The 15,761-nt window shown below is 38.5% G+C and overlaps 2 protein-coding genes across 2 annotated transcripts; one reads left to right on the forward strand and one right to left on the reverse strand.

Moving 5' to 3' along the window:
* LOC108514841 (olfactory receptor 9Q2) lies at positions 1 to 1,064 on the forward strand. Its single transcript, XM_017851325.1, has one exon. It carries the CDS (start codon positions 52 to 54, stop codon positions 994 to 996), a length of 945 nt encoding a protein of 314 aa, XP_017706814.1. The 5' UTR covers positions 1 to 51; the 3' UTR covers positions 997 to 1,064.
* Positions 1,065 to 12,030: 10,966 nt separating this feature from the next.
* Positions 12,031 to 13,008, reverse strand: OR1S1 (olfactory receptor family 1 subfamily S member 1). Its single transcript, XM_017851326.1, has one exon. It carries the CDS (start codon positions 13,006 to 13,008, stop codon positions 12,031 to 12,033), a length of 978 nt encoding a protein of 325 aa, XP_017706815.1.
* Between the last annotated feature and the right edge of the window lie 2,753 nt (positions 13,009 to 15,761).

Genomic DNA, 15,761 nt, shown 5'->3' on the forward strand with positions numbered 1-15,761 from the left:
GTCCCCTCCTCTGGCTCTTGTCTTAGCCGTTGCCGGTGAACCACTGGATGGATGGCTGAAAGGAATTACACCGTAGTGAGGGAGTTCTTCCTTACTGCATTTACTGAGCCTCTCCAGTGGAGGGTTCCTCTCTTCCTCGTATTTTTGAGTTTCTATCTTGCCACTATGTTAGGGAACACAGGCATGATCCTTCTGATCCGCGGAGATCGTCGGCTCCACACCCCAATGTACTTCTTCCTCAGCCACCTTTCCTCGGTGGACGTCTGCTACGCGTCCACCATCATCCCTCAGATGCTGGCTGTGCTGTGGGAGAACGGCACAACCATCTCCCAGGCTCGCTGTGCAGCTCAGTTCTTCCTCTTCACCTTCTTTGCCTCCATCGACTGCTACCTCCTGGCCATCATGGCCTATGACCGCTACGCGGCTGTGTGCCAGCCCCTGCTTTATGTCACCATCATGACCGAGAAGGCCTGCTGGGGTTTAGTCACTGGGGCTTACGTTGCTGGTTTTTTCAGTGCCTTTGTTCGAACGGTCACAGCCTTCACTCTCTCCTTTTGTGGAAACAATGAGATCCACTTCATTTTCTGTGACCTCCCTCCTCTATTAAAACTCTCCTGTGGGGACAGCTACACTCAGGAAGTGGTGATTATTGTGTTTGCTGCTTTCGTCATGCCTGTCTGTATCTTGGTGATCTTGCTGTCCTACCTGTTTATCATCGTGGCCATCCTGCAGATCCGCTCTGCTGGAGGCCGGGCCAAGACCTTCTCCACCTGCGCCTCCCACCTCACTGCCGTGGCTCTTTTCTTTGGCACCCTCATCTTCATGTACCTGCGAGCCAACACAGGCCAGTCCTCCGAGGGAGACCGAGTGGTGTCTGTGCTCTACACGGTGGTGACCCCAATGCTGAATCCCCTTATCTATAGCCTGAGAAACAAGGAGGTAAAAGAGGCTGTTAGGAAAGCCCTGAGCAAATCAAAGGCTGCTAGAAGACCCTAAATGGACCCTTGTGAAATATATCATTCCTTAGTTTCCCCATCTTTTCTCAATAGCACCTTCTGGAGAGGCTTTCCAGGTAACCCTATGCAAAATCGCACCTGAACTCCCCACCTCCACTTTCTGATTTATTATACTGTGTATTCACCATCTGACATATTAGATGTTTTATGTGTTTGGCATTTTCTAATGCTCACAACTAGAAAGTAAGCAACATGAGAGCAATTTTTTTTTTTAATCTGAGCTTCATTTCTGTATGTCCAGTTCCTAGTATAGCACCTAGCACGTGAAAGGCACTCAATAAATATTTGAACCTCAGGTTCCAGTGTCTGCTTTTAAGTTGTAACTTCTTCAGTCATCAGTTTTCTCATCTGTCAAGTAGATTTATCTACCTTATAGGACTATGGTTTTGAGGATCTAATGCATAAATGGACAAGGATTGCCTCTGTCTTATTCACTAGTATCTGCAGAATGCAGTGCATTGCCTGACACAATAAATACTTGATGAGTGAAGCAAGAATATTTGGAAAATTATAAAGCAGTCTACAAATACAACTACTGTTTTGATCCAAAGGGATTTTCCAAATTTTGTCATTTATCCATTTATTCTTTCTTTTTTGTTGTTGTCTTCTTGTTTCTGTGATTTTAGAATAACAATAAGGAAAACTGTAATAATAATAATAATAATAACAAGTTACACTTATTAGGCATTATTATCTTCCAGGACTTACAATAAGCTTGCTATAGGAATTATTTGATTTAATTTATGGGACATCCCTATGAGGTAGGTTCTATTATTATCTCTGCTTTTTAGGTAAGTGAGGCACTTGAGGCTTGGAGATATTGTGTAATAGTCTCAAGGTTGGCAAGCAAGTAGTTGGGTGAGGCTTCCACCCAGCTAGGCCTGAGCTCCTATCTGACATGCACACTGTTGCTAGCTGTAATCTATTACCTACTCTATATAATCCCTCAACCAGAATTTATTGTTATTGCAGTTTTCTTTTTCCTTTCATCTGGTGAAGGAAAGGTAAAAGTCCAATCTGTTGGTGTAGATGGCAGTCAACAACATTCATTTTATAGCCCCTATGTGCTAGTATTGTATAATGTGACTTTGTGTATATGTGTGTGTATGCATAGTTGTGCATGATAAAGTGAAGTGTGTAGATTAAACAACTTCTGAATTTAAGGAATGTTCATTTTAAGGAGATATAATAAATATTTTATAAAGGAGTTGGCTGGGCATATTTAGGAAAAGGTATAGGAGAAAAATTAGCACCTATGGCCAAGAGGTTTGGGATCACATATCCGCTCTTGTAGAAATCATTTACAAACTGCAGATTGGGGTGAAGGAATACCACAGAATGCCTCTTGAGGATCATTTTCCAAATATTAACTGTCATGCAAATATTTTCGGAGCACATCAACATCTGTGGTGGGTGTTAGACATATCTGTGTTGTGGAAAGAACTCAGAACTTGGCACCAAAGTGTCCAGTCTGCTACTTCTTAGCAGTGTGGCTTCAGATTAATTAGTGCCTTTCAGCCTGCTTCTCCTCTGTGAAATAATACTTACTGAGCACTTACTCTGGAACATGATTTACATGTATCTCATTTATTCTCACAATAACTTGGGATATTTGGATAATTGGAGGGCATTTGATAATGTTATAAACATTATTTAGTGTTATTAATTACTGTTATTAATTCATGTTATTTTGGTGCTTGTCCAGGCTCCACTAGTGAGTAGTGATGGGCAGAGGGACCCGTAGCTGATCTCTGGGCCTCTTTATTGCAGAACTGTCTGCAACAGTCCCTCCTGGGCCCAGATTAGCTTTAAACTTGGACATTTCCAGGGGTTGAGTTCTCAAATAATTTTTTAACTGAATTCTTAAGCTAGTGCACACTTACCATATCCTAGGTACAATGCTAAAAGCTTTACATGAATCCTTTATTTTAGCTCTCCTAACAATGTTAATGAAAAGTAATTTTTATTGACCACATTTAGCAAAAGAAAAAGGAAAATCTAAGACTCAGAGACATTATGTGACTTGACCAGGTTATGTAGCAAGAAAGTGGCAGATGAGGGAGGTTCTATTTTCAGGTCTCTGATTCCAAAGTACATACTCTTATCTGATAACCACCCTTCTGCACTCTTTCTTCTCTTTCTCCCAGGCCCTAGTTCCTGGTTATAGTTTGCTTCAGAGGTTTTCTGGGTTTCAGTTGCATTCTTGATCTCCGTGTTTGGTAGTTGTGGGCTGAGATGGGTGAGTTTGATGGACTCACATTATTATGAAGTTCATGGAACTCATTTCAGTTCTCTTGTAGGCCAATGAGGAGAGCCTGGGGGAATCCATAACTCCCTCAGAAAGAGCAGGTGGGCTCAGGTAAAGTATTGCCTTCAAAGCCCTTCCAGAATATCTCTTGGCTCAGAGTGCTTCAATAAATAGCTAATCGGCTTAGTGCCTCCAAGCAGGCACTAACCTTCCCTTCAGGTCTCCTTTTTCAGTCTTAAGTGATTACCTAAGGAATTCAATATTCCTTTCCAAACATGGATTATTGTTATTTATTAGCATTTAAAAATATGGAATTGTATATATAGACATGTGTATATTTACTTTGTTATTTTTGTTATAGCTATCATTATTATCAAAATACATCATTCAAAAGATGTATCTGAAATCCCTTCTAATTTACTAAAACTTTAAAATATAGTTTTATTGAGATTTGACATGCAATAAACCATACATATTTAAAGTGTGCAATTTGATAAGTTTTGACATGTATACATTCATGAAACCATCACCACATTCATGATAATAAACATGTACATCACTTCCCAAGTTTCCTTATACCTGCTACACTTCCTCCCATGTGCCCCTTCCCATCATTACCCATCTACACTCTCAGGCCACTACTGGTCTGCTTTTTGTCCTATACATTAGTTTGAATTTTGTATAAATTTTATGTCAATGGACTCATATCTGACTTCTTCTACTTAGCATAATTATTTTGAGAATCATCAACATTGTTGTGTATATCAATAATCCATTCCACATTATTGCTGAGTATTATTACATTGTATACCACGTTTGTTTATTCATTCATCTATTTATGGGGATTTTAATTGTTTCCACTTTTTGGCTATTATAAGCAAACCTGCTGTGAATATTCATGAACAACCTTTATATGGATATATGCTTTCAGTTTTTTTAGGTAAATACCTAAGGGTGAAGTGGTTGGATTACATAGTAGGTATATGTTTAATTTCTTAGGAAACAGCCAAACTATTCTCAAAGTGGTTGTATCACTAAACATTCCCACCAACAGTGCTAACAGTGCATGAGAGTTCCAATTCTTCCAAATCCTCACCAAAACTTAGCATGGTCAGTCTTTTTAATTTTTGTAACTTGTGGTGAGAACAGATAACATGAAATTTACCCTCTTAACAAATTTTGAGTTTAGTATGGTATTGTTAACCATAAGTATGATGTTCTACAGCAAATCTCCAGAATTTATTCATCTTGCATAACTGGAACTTCATACCTACTGAACTACAATTCCTTATTCTTCCTGTCCCCAAGCACCTGGCAACCACCATTCTATTTTTGCTTTTATGAGTTTGACTATTTTAGATACCTTAAAATGAAATCATGTAGTATTTGTCTTTCTGTGACTGGCTTATTTCACTTAGCATAATGTTTTCAAGGTTCATCTACATAGTTGCATATGGTAAGATTTCTTTCTTTTTAAAAGATAAGTAATATTCTAATATATATAGTCATCCCTTGGTGTCCATGGGGGATTGTTTCCAGGACCTTCCACAAATACCCAAATCTGCAGATGCTCAAGTCCCTGATATAAAATGATGTAATATTTGCATATAAACCTATGCACATCTTCTTGTATACTTTAAATGATCTCTAGATTACTTATAATCCCTAATACAACATAAATGCTATTCATAAGTGCTATCTACATAGTTGTTACACTGTATTGTTTAAAAAATAATGACAAGAAAAAAGTCTATACACATTCAGTATAGACACAATTGTTTTTCAACCATTTTGATCCAAGGTTGGTTGAATCCATGACTGTGGAACCCACAGAGACAGAGGGCGACTGTACCACATTTTCTTTATCTCTTCATATGTCAGTGGACATTTAGGTTATTTCCGCATCTCAGCTACTATGAATAATGCTTCAATGATCATGGGAGTACACACACACACACACACCACACACACACATACATACATACATACATATATATATATATATATATGTATATATTGATATCTTGGTTTCAATTCTTTTGGATAAATACTCAGAAGTATTGGATATTTATTGCTGGGTCATATGATAATTCTATCTTCAGTTTTTTGAGAAAACTTCATACTGTTTCCCATAGAAGCTGCATCATCTTACATTTCCCTCAACAGTGTGCAAGGGTTCCAATTACTCCATGTCCTCACAAACATTTCTTTTCTTTAAAAAAAAAAAAATCACCCTAACAGGTATGAGTTGGACTTTTTTAGATTCCACACATAATTGATATCATACAGTATTTGCCTTTCTGGGTCTGGATTATTTCACTTAGCATAATATCCTCCAGGTTCATCCGTGTTGTCACAGATGCTGGTATCTTCTGTTCTTTTTTATAGCTATTAATAAATAATACTCCATTGTATATATATACCACATTTCCTTTATCCATTCATCCATCTATAGACACAAGATTTTACTCTATCTTAGCCACCGTGACTAATGCTGCAATTAACATGAGAGTGTAGATAGATCTTTGAGATACTGATTTCATTTTCTTTGGATAGAAACCCAGAAATGGAGTTGCTGGATTGTATACCAATTTACATTCCCACTAACAATGAACAAATGTCTTTTTTTACACACCCTCTCCAACACTTATCTTTTGACTTTTTGAGAATAGCCATCCTAACATATGTGAAGTGATATTTCATTGTGGTTTTGATTTGCATTTTCTGATAAATAGTGATATTGAACATCTTTTCATATACCTGTTGGCCATTTTTACATCTTTGGACACATGTCTATTTAGATCTTTTGCCCATCTTCTAATTCAATTACTTTTTTTTCCTTTTGAGCTGTACAAGTTAGTTGTATATTTTAGATATTAATCCCTTATCAGATATATGATTTGCAAATATCTTCTCCTATTTCATAGGTTGTCATTTTACTCTATTGACTGTTTCCTTTGAAGAGAAGCAGCTTTTAAATATTTGATATAGTCCAACTTGTTTAGTTTTGCTTTTGTTGCCTGTGCGTTTGGTGTCATAGCTAAGAAAGTGTTGCCAAGACCAAAATCATGAACATTTTTCTCTGCATTTTCTCCTAAGAGTTTGATAGTTTCAGGATTTACATTTATGTAAGTTTTTAATTCATGTTGGATTAATTTTTGTGTATGCTGTGTGATTAGCATCCAACTTCATTCTTTTGCATGTGGAAATCTGGTTTTCCCAATATCATTTGTTGAAGGGACTATAATTTCTCCACGGTGTATTCTTGGTGCCCTTGTCAAATATTGGTTGATCATATTTGGGTTCATTTCTGGTTTCTCTATCCAGTCCCATTTGTTTATATGTCTGTCTTTATGCTAGTATATTTGTATCTTGCAACCTCGCTAAACTCACTTATTAGTTTTAGTAGCTTCTTTTGTTTATTTCTTTTGATTTTCTACATACACCATTGTGTTGTCTATGAATAAAAGCAGTTTTATCTCTTTCTTTCTAATTTGAGTAGTTTATTTCTTTTTCTTGCCTTATTGCACTGGCTAGAACTTCCAATACAATGTTAAATGGAAATGAGGAGAATTTAAATTTCTGTCCCATTGTTTATATTAGGGAATAATCTCATTTTCCCACTATTCCTTATGTAGATTTTTCACAGATGATCTTTATCACATAAGGGAGTTCCCTTTGATTCCTGTTTTTTCTTTTCATAGCATTTTCTTTTAAACTCAGGAATGGACTTAGGATTTTCTGCATCTACTGAGCTGATAATGTAGTTTTGTTTTGTTTATTAATGTGATGGATAGCATTTTTTGATTTTTGAATCTTAAACCATTCTTGTAATTTGGGGATAAACTACACTTGGTTACAGTATGTTATTCTTTTTATTATCACAGTAAGTAGAAGATGTTCCTGATCATTCTAGGGTGGTTAAAAGTGTCACAGATGGTATTACCTAAAACTGTATGCCAATTTTAAAAGAGGTTTATAGTTCTGAGTCATTTACAATCCTCTGTTAAAAGGAGAATATATATAGAGGGACATATGCAAGTGAAAGGAAGACAGAGGCAAAGAAGAAATTTGAAATTTTTTTATTTTCTGAAAAATCTGTTCTGAGGGAGGTAGTTTCATTTTGATTTCAATGCTGAGGATTCAGGACTGCTTGAGAGATAGCTAGGGATGATAGCTGCCTGAGTTGAAGAGAGCAGATTAGAAAGTATGATTTCAGGAGTCATGGTTTGGGTCCTGTGGTATTTGAAACAGTTGCTCCTTTTTTCCTGGACAAATTTTCACATTCTTCCTTTGTCTTCCTGACTACTAGTTTATTCTGTTTCTTAAATATTAGAGTCTACCAGGGCTTTGTCATTGACCTTGTTCTCTCTCTCTTAGTTACTCCTTAGGTAATTTCACCAAGCCCTATGACCTTAAATATTTATTTTATTTAAATAAAATAAAATTCTTTACCATGGCCTATAAGACTCAGCCTGGATGGATTTCTAATTTCCTCCATGACTCTATGTGCTTCCACCCTCCCGACTCACTCTGCCCTAGCCATGGAGAATGCTGTCCATGGAGAATGCCAAACCTGTTCCCTCATAAGGATTTTAAACCTGCTCTTCCCTTGTATTGGAATGTGTCCCCAGATCTCATGGTACACTCTCTTATTCTATTCAGTTCTTTGCTCAAATATCTAAGAAAGTCCTTCCCCAAGGCCTAAACTTCCTTTGCTATCATAAGCCACTCTCTGTTCCATACCTGCTTTACCTCTCATTGAATTCTTCTTACCACCTCATATTATATCAATGATGTCTTTATTTATATGTTCATTATCTGTCTTATGCACTATGAAGTAAGAGCCAAGGAAGCAACAGCATTGCTTCATTTCATTTTGACTCTCAATAGGTACTAAAAAAACTCTAGTGATCAGTAAGTACATATTTGCTGATCCTTTATAGATGAGGTTTTGTAAGTTATTACTAGCCAACGTGTAGATTTTTTTGTGTGTGTTTCTAGGCTGTCCTCTTGCATTTGTGTTAGCTACAGTGAGATGACATGGGTTTCTGTTGATTTATTCACAAAATCACAAATTGGCTTTTCTCAGGTACAGTTAACACAAAAGAACAAGAATAGTGTAAAATTCAGTTGGCTGTACTTTGCACAAAATATTTATGTTTTCTTAATCTGATGACATTAATTATTGACCAAACATTGTCTTCACTTATCAAGTCTTAAAATCATGTAAAATCATTTTAAGTTAATTTTCTTTTAGGTCAAGAGTACACTGAGGTCATACACTGTGAATTATTCATTCTTTTAGTCCCAGATTCAGAGCCTGAGAAATAGAAAGTTCTCAATAAATGTTTCTTGAAAATGGCAAATTGGAGAATGATTCAGGGAAATAAAAGTATCTAGGTATAGACTTACGCATTTCCTCTGCAAAGACTTGTCCGGATTTTTATAAAAGTTTGTGACTTTCTATTTTCCTACTCAATTCTGTTCTGTGTCCCAAATCTAATCCTAATTCATTTTCTCGGGTGGACTCTCAATGTACATGCAAGTCTAAATCTGGCCAAATTAACGTTTCTGTTACTCACTGCAGATGAAGTTCTACTTTCCAGCCTCCTGTGGGACCTACACATCAGAGATAAGAGGTTCAGCACAGGCCAACAGGGATGGGACCAGTTTAGACCAAATCACCTGCGTTTAACCCTAGTGGTCCTTATTCTATCAAATATGGACTAGATCTAACCAGAATAAAGGTTGGGGGGTGGGGAATCCCAAGTTCACCCAACTAATATTTATATAACTCAGAAAATTCTGGTACCATGTTAAGCAGGGTGGTTGAATAGGAAAGACAGTTCATATTCATTAAAATTTAAAAAAGCTTTTCCCTCTTCCTATAATGGCAGTCATTGTAAAATGTTAAAGCAATACAGAAGGTAATATGAATCATTTTATCCCATGACCCAAGCAAAACCGCTGTTATGGTTATATATTACTATGTACAAACCACTCCAAATGGTCGAAACTTAAAACAATAACAATCATTTTATGGTTGTGTTTTGGGTTCTAGGGGTTGACTGGGCTTGGTTAGGTAGTTTTCACTTGGGCTCTCATGTGCCTTGTGGTTGGGGCTGAGGCTGGAATCACCTGAAAACTCACTCACTCACATGTTGGTGACTAGGTGGGGAGACTCAAATGCTGTTGGACCAGTGCAGCTGGGACTCCTTGGACAACTGTCTTGAATTCTGTATAGTCTTTCTATATGGTCTCTCCAGCATGGTGGCTTCAGGGTAGTGGGACTTCTTCCAGAGCAACTCAGAGCCCCAGAGGTCCATGTCCCAAGACAGTGAGCCAGGTGGAAGTGTGTCTTAGTCTGTCTGGGATGCTATAACAAATTACCATGAACTTGGTGGCTTAAAAAACATTTCTTTTTCATAGTTCTGGAGGCTGAAAGTCTGAGATGAGTGTGCTAGCCGAGATGGTCAAGTTCTGATGAGGCCTCTCTTTTGGTTTCAGACTGCTGATTTCTTGTTGTATTCTCCATGTGGCAGAAATAGAGTTCTCTGGGATCCCTTGTATAAAGGCACTAATAATGTATGAGGACTTCATCCTCATGACCTACTCAGCTTTCAAAGGCCTCACCTCCTACTACTATCACTTTGGGGGTTAAGATTTTAACATATGAATTTTGGGGGGGCACAAACATTTAGTCCATAACAAAGCTGCATTGGCTCTTCTAAGACAGCCTCAGAAATCATGAAACAGTACTAATGGGGTGCTCTATTGGTCAGAAAAGTACTCAAAGCCAAGCTCAACGGTGAGGGTCATGGGCTCCACTTCTTGATGGAGAAGTGGTACAGTACTTCAAGAGCACATGGGATGAAAATATTGTGGCCATTTTTGGGAAATGGAATCTGCCACGACCACTTATATTTTGTTGGCTCTCCTCTGAGGCATCTCTTTATGCAAATTCTGTTTTATAAAAAATGGATTTTTATGATACATGCTGTTACAAAACTTTCTTTGTTCATATTAGACCAATTGCAAGATCACAGACAAAAGAAACTGAGATTAGCAACATGCAGTGAATTAACTGCAGAGTTGGTCCAGATTCCATGTCTCTTGATTACAAATCTAGTACCTTTCTACTGCTCCATATGGAATAATGAAGGCAGAGTTCTGTGATGTTCCATGTTGGAGCTATGGATGAAACAGGATGGATACTGAGGTACTTGAGGAAGGCTAGAACTGTTGAGAGGCTTATTTGGTAGCCCATACAAAAGCAGGTGGGTTTTACATTTATAATGAAAACTAAAAGGAAGCATCAAGCATGTAGATAGCATGGAGAAAGGCAGGTGGCTGATTATACGTTTCCTCTTAAATAGGTTGGATGATTCCAAGTTTAGAGAAGAATGGAAGTCAGCTTAGGCTGGGAAAAAATAAACTTAATTTGGCAGGGCAGGTAGGTTGGAGTTGGAAGCCAGGAGGGTGGGCAGTTAAAAAAAAGTATCACATTATTTTTAGTGTCTACTATATACTACACAGCTGTTGGGGACAGAGTCAGAACTATAACTGATACCTTTATACATAAACTCGGTGGTTTTCCATTGAAATAATTGAAGTCATCTGGAGTCATGTTTCCTAAAACATATTTGTACAATGCTAGTTCCATGAACAACTCTGTGATGAATCAGGTTCTGTATGATGGAAAAAATTGAATTTCAATTATCTCAAGTTTAGTCTTGAGAAATGCTGTGTACCATCTTACCCTCTTGGAGATTTACATGGCACTGAAGGTTCTGGGAAGTTGTCCAGTTAATACATTTTGCTTCATATAACTCAGAGTTGCCAAAAATTATTTGACCATGGGAATCTTTGTTGTTGCAGCCATTAAACATCTCACTGAATTTTACCTTAACAAAACAAACTTTGAGAAAAGCTGACCTAAAGAAATGTAGATTAAAGAAAGAAGTAGTAATTGTCTTCAAAGCTAAAAAAGCTAGACTGTAGGCACTATATGCACCTGTGATACAGTATAGGTTGTAAATAATTTGTACCAAAGTTTATAATAATATAGATTGTAATTAAGATGTGTGTTTTAAAATTAATCTCTATTTTATATGTAAATTTTTTATTTATTCATACATGTATTTTATTGCTAAATTGTCCCCATATTTTGGGGAACGTCTGATATTTTGATATATTCATATAATGTGTAATAATCAAATTAGGGGATTAGGATATCCATCACCTGAAACATTTATCTTTTCTTTACTCTGGGAACATTGGAATTATTCTCTTTTAGCTATTTTGAAATATATAACAAATTATTGTTTACCATAGTCTCCCATAATGATTTATCAAACATTAGGTCTTATTTATTCCAGCTGTAATATATAACAAATTATTTTTACCACAGTCCCCCATAATGATTTATCAAACATTAGGTCTTATTTATTCTATCTAACTGTATTGCTGTACCCATTAATCAACCTCTATTCAGCTCCACTCCACTTCTCTTCTCCTGGGCCCTGGTTACCACCAATCTACTCCCTAAGGATGCATGTTGTTCTTGTGACTTACCATGGTGGTTACCAGTTTTATTTACAAGACAAGAGCTAAGTGGAAAAGCTCCAACTCCCTCAGCAGTTGGAATAGGAGACAGATATCTGCAAGTTCATCAAAAGTTGAACCATCATAACTGCGCCATACACTCTGGGTTGAATCATTTATCTGATTGTGTGGACTAAAAGAATGTAGATGTCCAGGGCATCAAAGGGAAGAAAGTTTTCTATTGATGAGCTTTCTCAGGGCACCTTTCATATCCTTATTCCTCAAGCTGTAGATAAAGGGGTTCATCATGGGTGTGACCACAGTGAATAGGACAGCACCAATCTTATCAGTGTCCTCAGGGTGAACGGAGGAGGGGAAAAAGTACACACCTGCAATGGTTCCGTAGAACAGTAATACAACCGTTAGGTGAGAGCCACAAGTGGAGAAGGCTTTCCACTTTCCCTGTGTGGATGATATTCTCAGGACAGCTCTGATGATGCAGACATAGGAGAAGAAGATGAGTGCAAAGGGGAAGGTGATAACTGATAAACCCACAATAAACAACACAAGCTCATTGATCATTGTGTCTGAACAGGACAGTTTGAGCAGAGAGGCCAAGTCACAGAAGAAGTGTGGGAGGGTGTTGTGGTCACAGAAGAGCAATTGAATGAGCAGAAGGGTGTGTGTCAGAGCTATAATATTACTGAGGAGCCACGAGATGACAGTGAGCAAAATGCAGAACCTGGGCCGCATGAGAGTTATATAATTCAGAGGGTGGCAGATCGCCACAAAGCGGTCGTAGGCCATGGTCCCCAAGAGCAAATTGTCAGTGACGACAAACACAATAGAAAAGTACATCTGTGTGATGCAGCTCTCATAAGAGATGGATTGGCTGTTGGTGTGAATACTCACCAGCATTTTGGGGACTGAGTTGGAAATGGAGGAAATACCAGCAAAGGATAGATTGGCAAGGAAGAGATACATGGGGGTGTGAAGGTATGTATCCAAGCTGATGGCCAGAATGATGAGCCCATTCCCAACCACAGTGACCAGGTACATACCCAGGAAAAGCACAAAGAGGAGGTTTTGATGTTCAGCCTGGTTGGAGAGTCCTAGGAGAATGAATTCAGTGATGGTGGTTTGGTTTCCTTGATGCATGTTTCTGCTGATCTGAAGAAAGGAACACAAAGTCTTCATACTCCTACAAGAAAACTTAGCAAGGTGTCATTTGACTGCAGTCATTGCAGTGAGGCACTTCCTTTTGGCTGATGGGCAATAAAGTTTCTTCTGCTTATTAAGTGGAAGTGCTACTTAATAAGGAAGTATTTCAGCAGTGTAGAAATTTGGAAAGTGTCATGGAAAAAGACAGGACATGGCAGATACTTCTCAATGAACATGTTTTAAACTCTAACAGGATTCTGAATGTGACTTTTCCAGTTGGTTTTAAATGTAGTTTCAATCTCCCAAATGAGGATCGTAGGTGAGGCATACCCTATATTCTAAAGATGTTATATACATGTGCAGCAATTACTTAAAAGTGACCAAACTGGTCCCCTTGTTCAACTTTATCCTTTAAATCTAAAAGAAAAAAAATTTCAAGTCTCGTGGAAGTGAAGAGACTGGGGAAGTAAACACAACTGAGGGTTAGGAATGGCTATGGGAGTGTACACCATTGTGTGGGTGCTTCATCCCACTAATCCAGAACAAGTGCTTTTGAGGAATGAGTACAAGAAGGAGCAGCGACGGTTTTAGTTCATCTGTGGCTACATATTAGCGTCAAGAAAATTTAGGGGGCACACATACACTTAAAGATTTCTGTTTGCCTCTCACTTCTAAAGGTGAGGGGGTCACTGGATCAGGTCATGATGGCAGGGGTAGAGGGAAAAGATGGTGGTTAGTAGGGCAATACTGCATTTTCACCCATGGCATGGCATAAATATGTCAATTTCCCATAGGACATGTGATGCTATAGGAGGTCATTGCAGTCAAGTCACCTTGTTGAGATTCCAATCCAGAAACAGCCTATCAGGGCAGAGGAGGCTGTAGCAATAACGAGGTGGCTCTCTTAAGAAACAGAGATCTTAAAGAGATCAGGGACATAATTCATTGTCCTTGTCAGGGGACTGCATAATAGGGCAGTCTCCAAAAGGGAGCCTCTGACGAACCTCAAAATGATCTCAAGAAACACCAGGCCTGCCACATATAAGGCACCAGCTACTAGTATCTATGGCAACAGAGCAAGGAAAGAACATGTGCTCCCACCTTTCCGCTGTACAACCCAAGCTACACATCAGATCTGAGGTCAAAAGGGAAGACCCACGCTTTGAATTGTTTGAATTGAATCTGCAAGCTGCAAGTTTAAAATTGGGGTTGGACTTGGTTTTTAAATTACCTGGAAAATGGATCTTTAGTATCAAATTTAAACATTTTTTTTATTATTTATTATATTATTATTTATTATCTATTTATTTATTTTTTGAGATGGAGCGTCACTCTGGTCGCCCAGGCTGGAGTTGCGTGGCGCGATCTCCAACTCCACTGCAAGCTCCGTCCTCCCGGTTTACGCCATTCTTCCTGGCCTCAGTCCTCCCTGAGTAGCTGGGACTACAGGCGCCTCACCCACCTCGCCAGTAATTTTTTTATTTAAGTAAGACGGGGTTTTCGCACCGCTGTTTAGCCGCGATTGGTCTTCTCTCTTTTTTGATTTTTTCCTGATTTTTGTTTTCCGGGCCCACCTGTTGTTTGTCTTCTCTTTTTCTCTATTCTATTTGCTGTGGATGCCACTGCGCCCGGCCAAATTTAAACATTTTTAAAACCTTAAGTGGCGAGAAAGGTAAATGGATATCACAAGGTGTCATCTAGGAGTAGGGAAGGGAGATTGGAGCTAGTATGATTTTCGTTGTGACTTATTGAAAATAATATCAGCTTGGGAACAAAGAGACATTGGTCCCTCTTTCTACTCTTTTCACAATGTCTCCTTCTCATTTTATCCCTCTCTTCAACCTATCTTCAAAATCACTTGTCTTTCAAAGATTTTCTTTCCATTCAGAGGCCAGAAAAGAGGAAACCATCTCTGGAATTCTAGAAAACTGAAAGGCATTGGAGATTGAAGCAGAGATCTGAAGTCTCTTTCCTCCTGAAAAGCTTGGCTTGCAAATCAGAGAGAAGGGAAAACACATGCAGAAGGGAGAATCCACAATAAAACTGAAATGAGCTAAATAACTAGCAGGCATCTATATTGAAGATACAGACTGGACTGTGGTTAACAAGTCCTAGGCTGGTTTGGGCTTGACTAGAGAGGGGAATTGTATGTTTCTGAGTGACAATCTCTGATCTCTCCTTTCCGTTCTACTTTTCCCACCTACCAGTACTCCTGCACAAATTGTTCTGAGTTCTTAAGGTGGCTGCCTAGCTGGTAAAGACCAGTGCTGGATTCTGAAGAGACTCACCTCTGAATGATGGTAAAAATCTCAGGAAGTTACTGGTTTCTAGACCCAATGGCTTCCTTATCTTCAGCAGATTTGCAGGTGGAGACTCAGCAGCTCTTAGGTATTTTTCAGATTAAACTCTTCCTCCAAGCTTTGGAGTTAATAGAATCATTGTGTTGGGCTCACCTGGGACATTCAGGTCCTTCTCATCCCTTTGGGATAATATCCCTCAAGTGTTTTCCTCAAGACAAACAGTAACTTTTAGATCCCAGTTTTGATGAGGTAAATGGGGAATAGAGAGACAGCTCTGCTTTTTCCCCTTGTTTTGTCTTCACGTGCTCTTCCCACGTGTGATTTCCTATCTGTAACTTAGTTGATTATTGCTCTTCACAGGGAGGGAGTTGCTTGTGCTGTGTGTCATCCCCAGTGAAATGGTCAGCATTTTCAGAGTCCTTTTCTGTGTCTCCTCTAGTGCCTAATGGTGGGAAACAATTAGGAAATACCTAGATAATTGAGTTGAAT

The sequence above is a fragment of the Rhinopithecus bieti genome, unplaced genomic scaffold (genome assembly GCF_001698545.2).
Source record: "Rhinopithecus bieti isolate Rb0 unplaced genomic scaffold, ASM169854v2 scaffold_33444, whole genome shotgun sequence".
In the NCBI taxonomy this organism is placed as follows: Eukaryota; Metazoa; Chordata; class Mammalia; order Primates; family Cercopithecidae; genus Rhinopithecus; species Rhinopithecus bieti.

Excerpts from the sequence above, each read along its gene's own strand:
- LOC108514841 (XM_017851325.1), top strand. The coding sequence starts at position 52 with ATGGCTGAAAGGAATTACACCGTAGTGAGGGAGTTCTTCCTTACTGCA.
- OR1S1 (XM_017851326.1), bottom strand. The coding sequence starts at position 13,008 with ATGAAGACTTTGTGTTCCTTTCTTCAGATCAGCAGAAACATGCATCAA.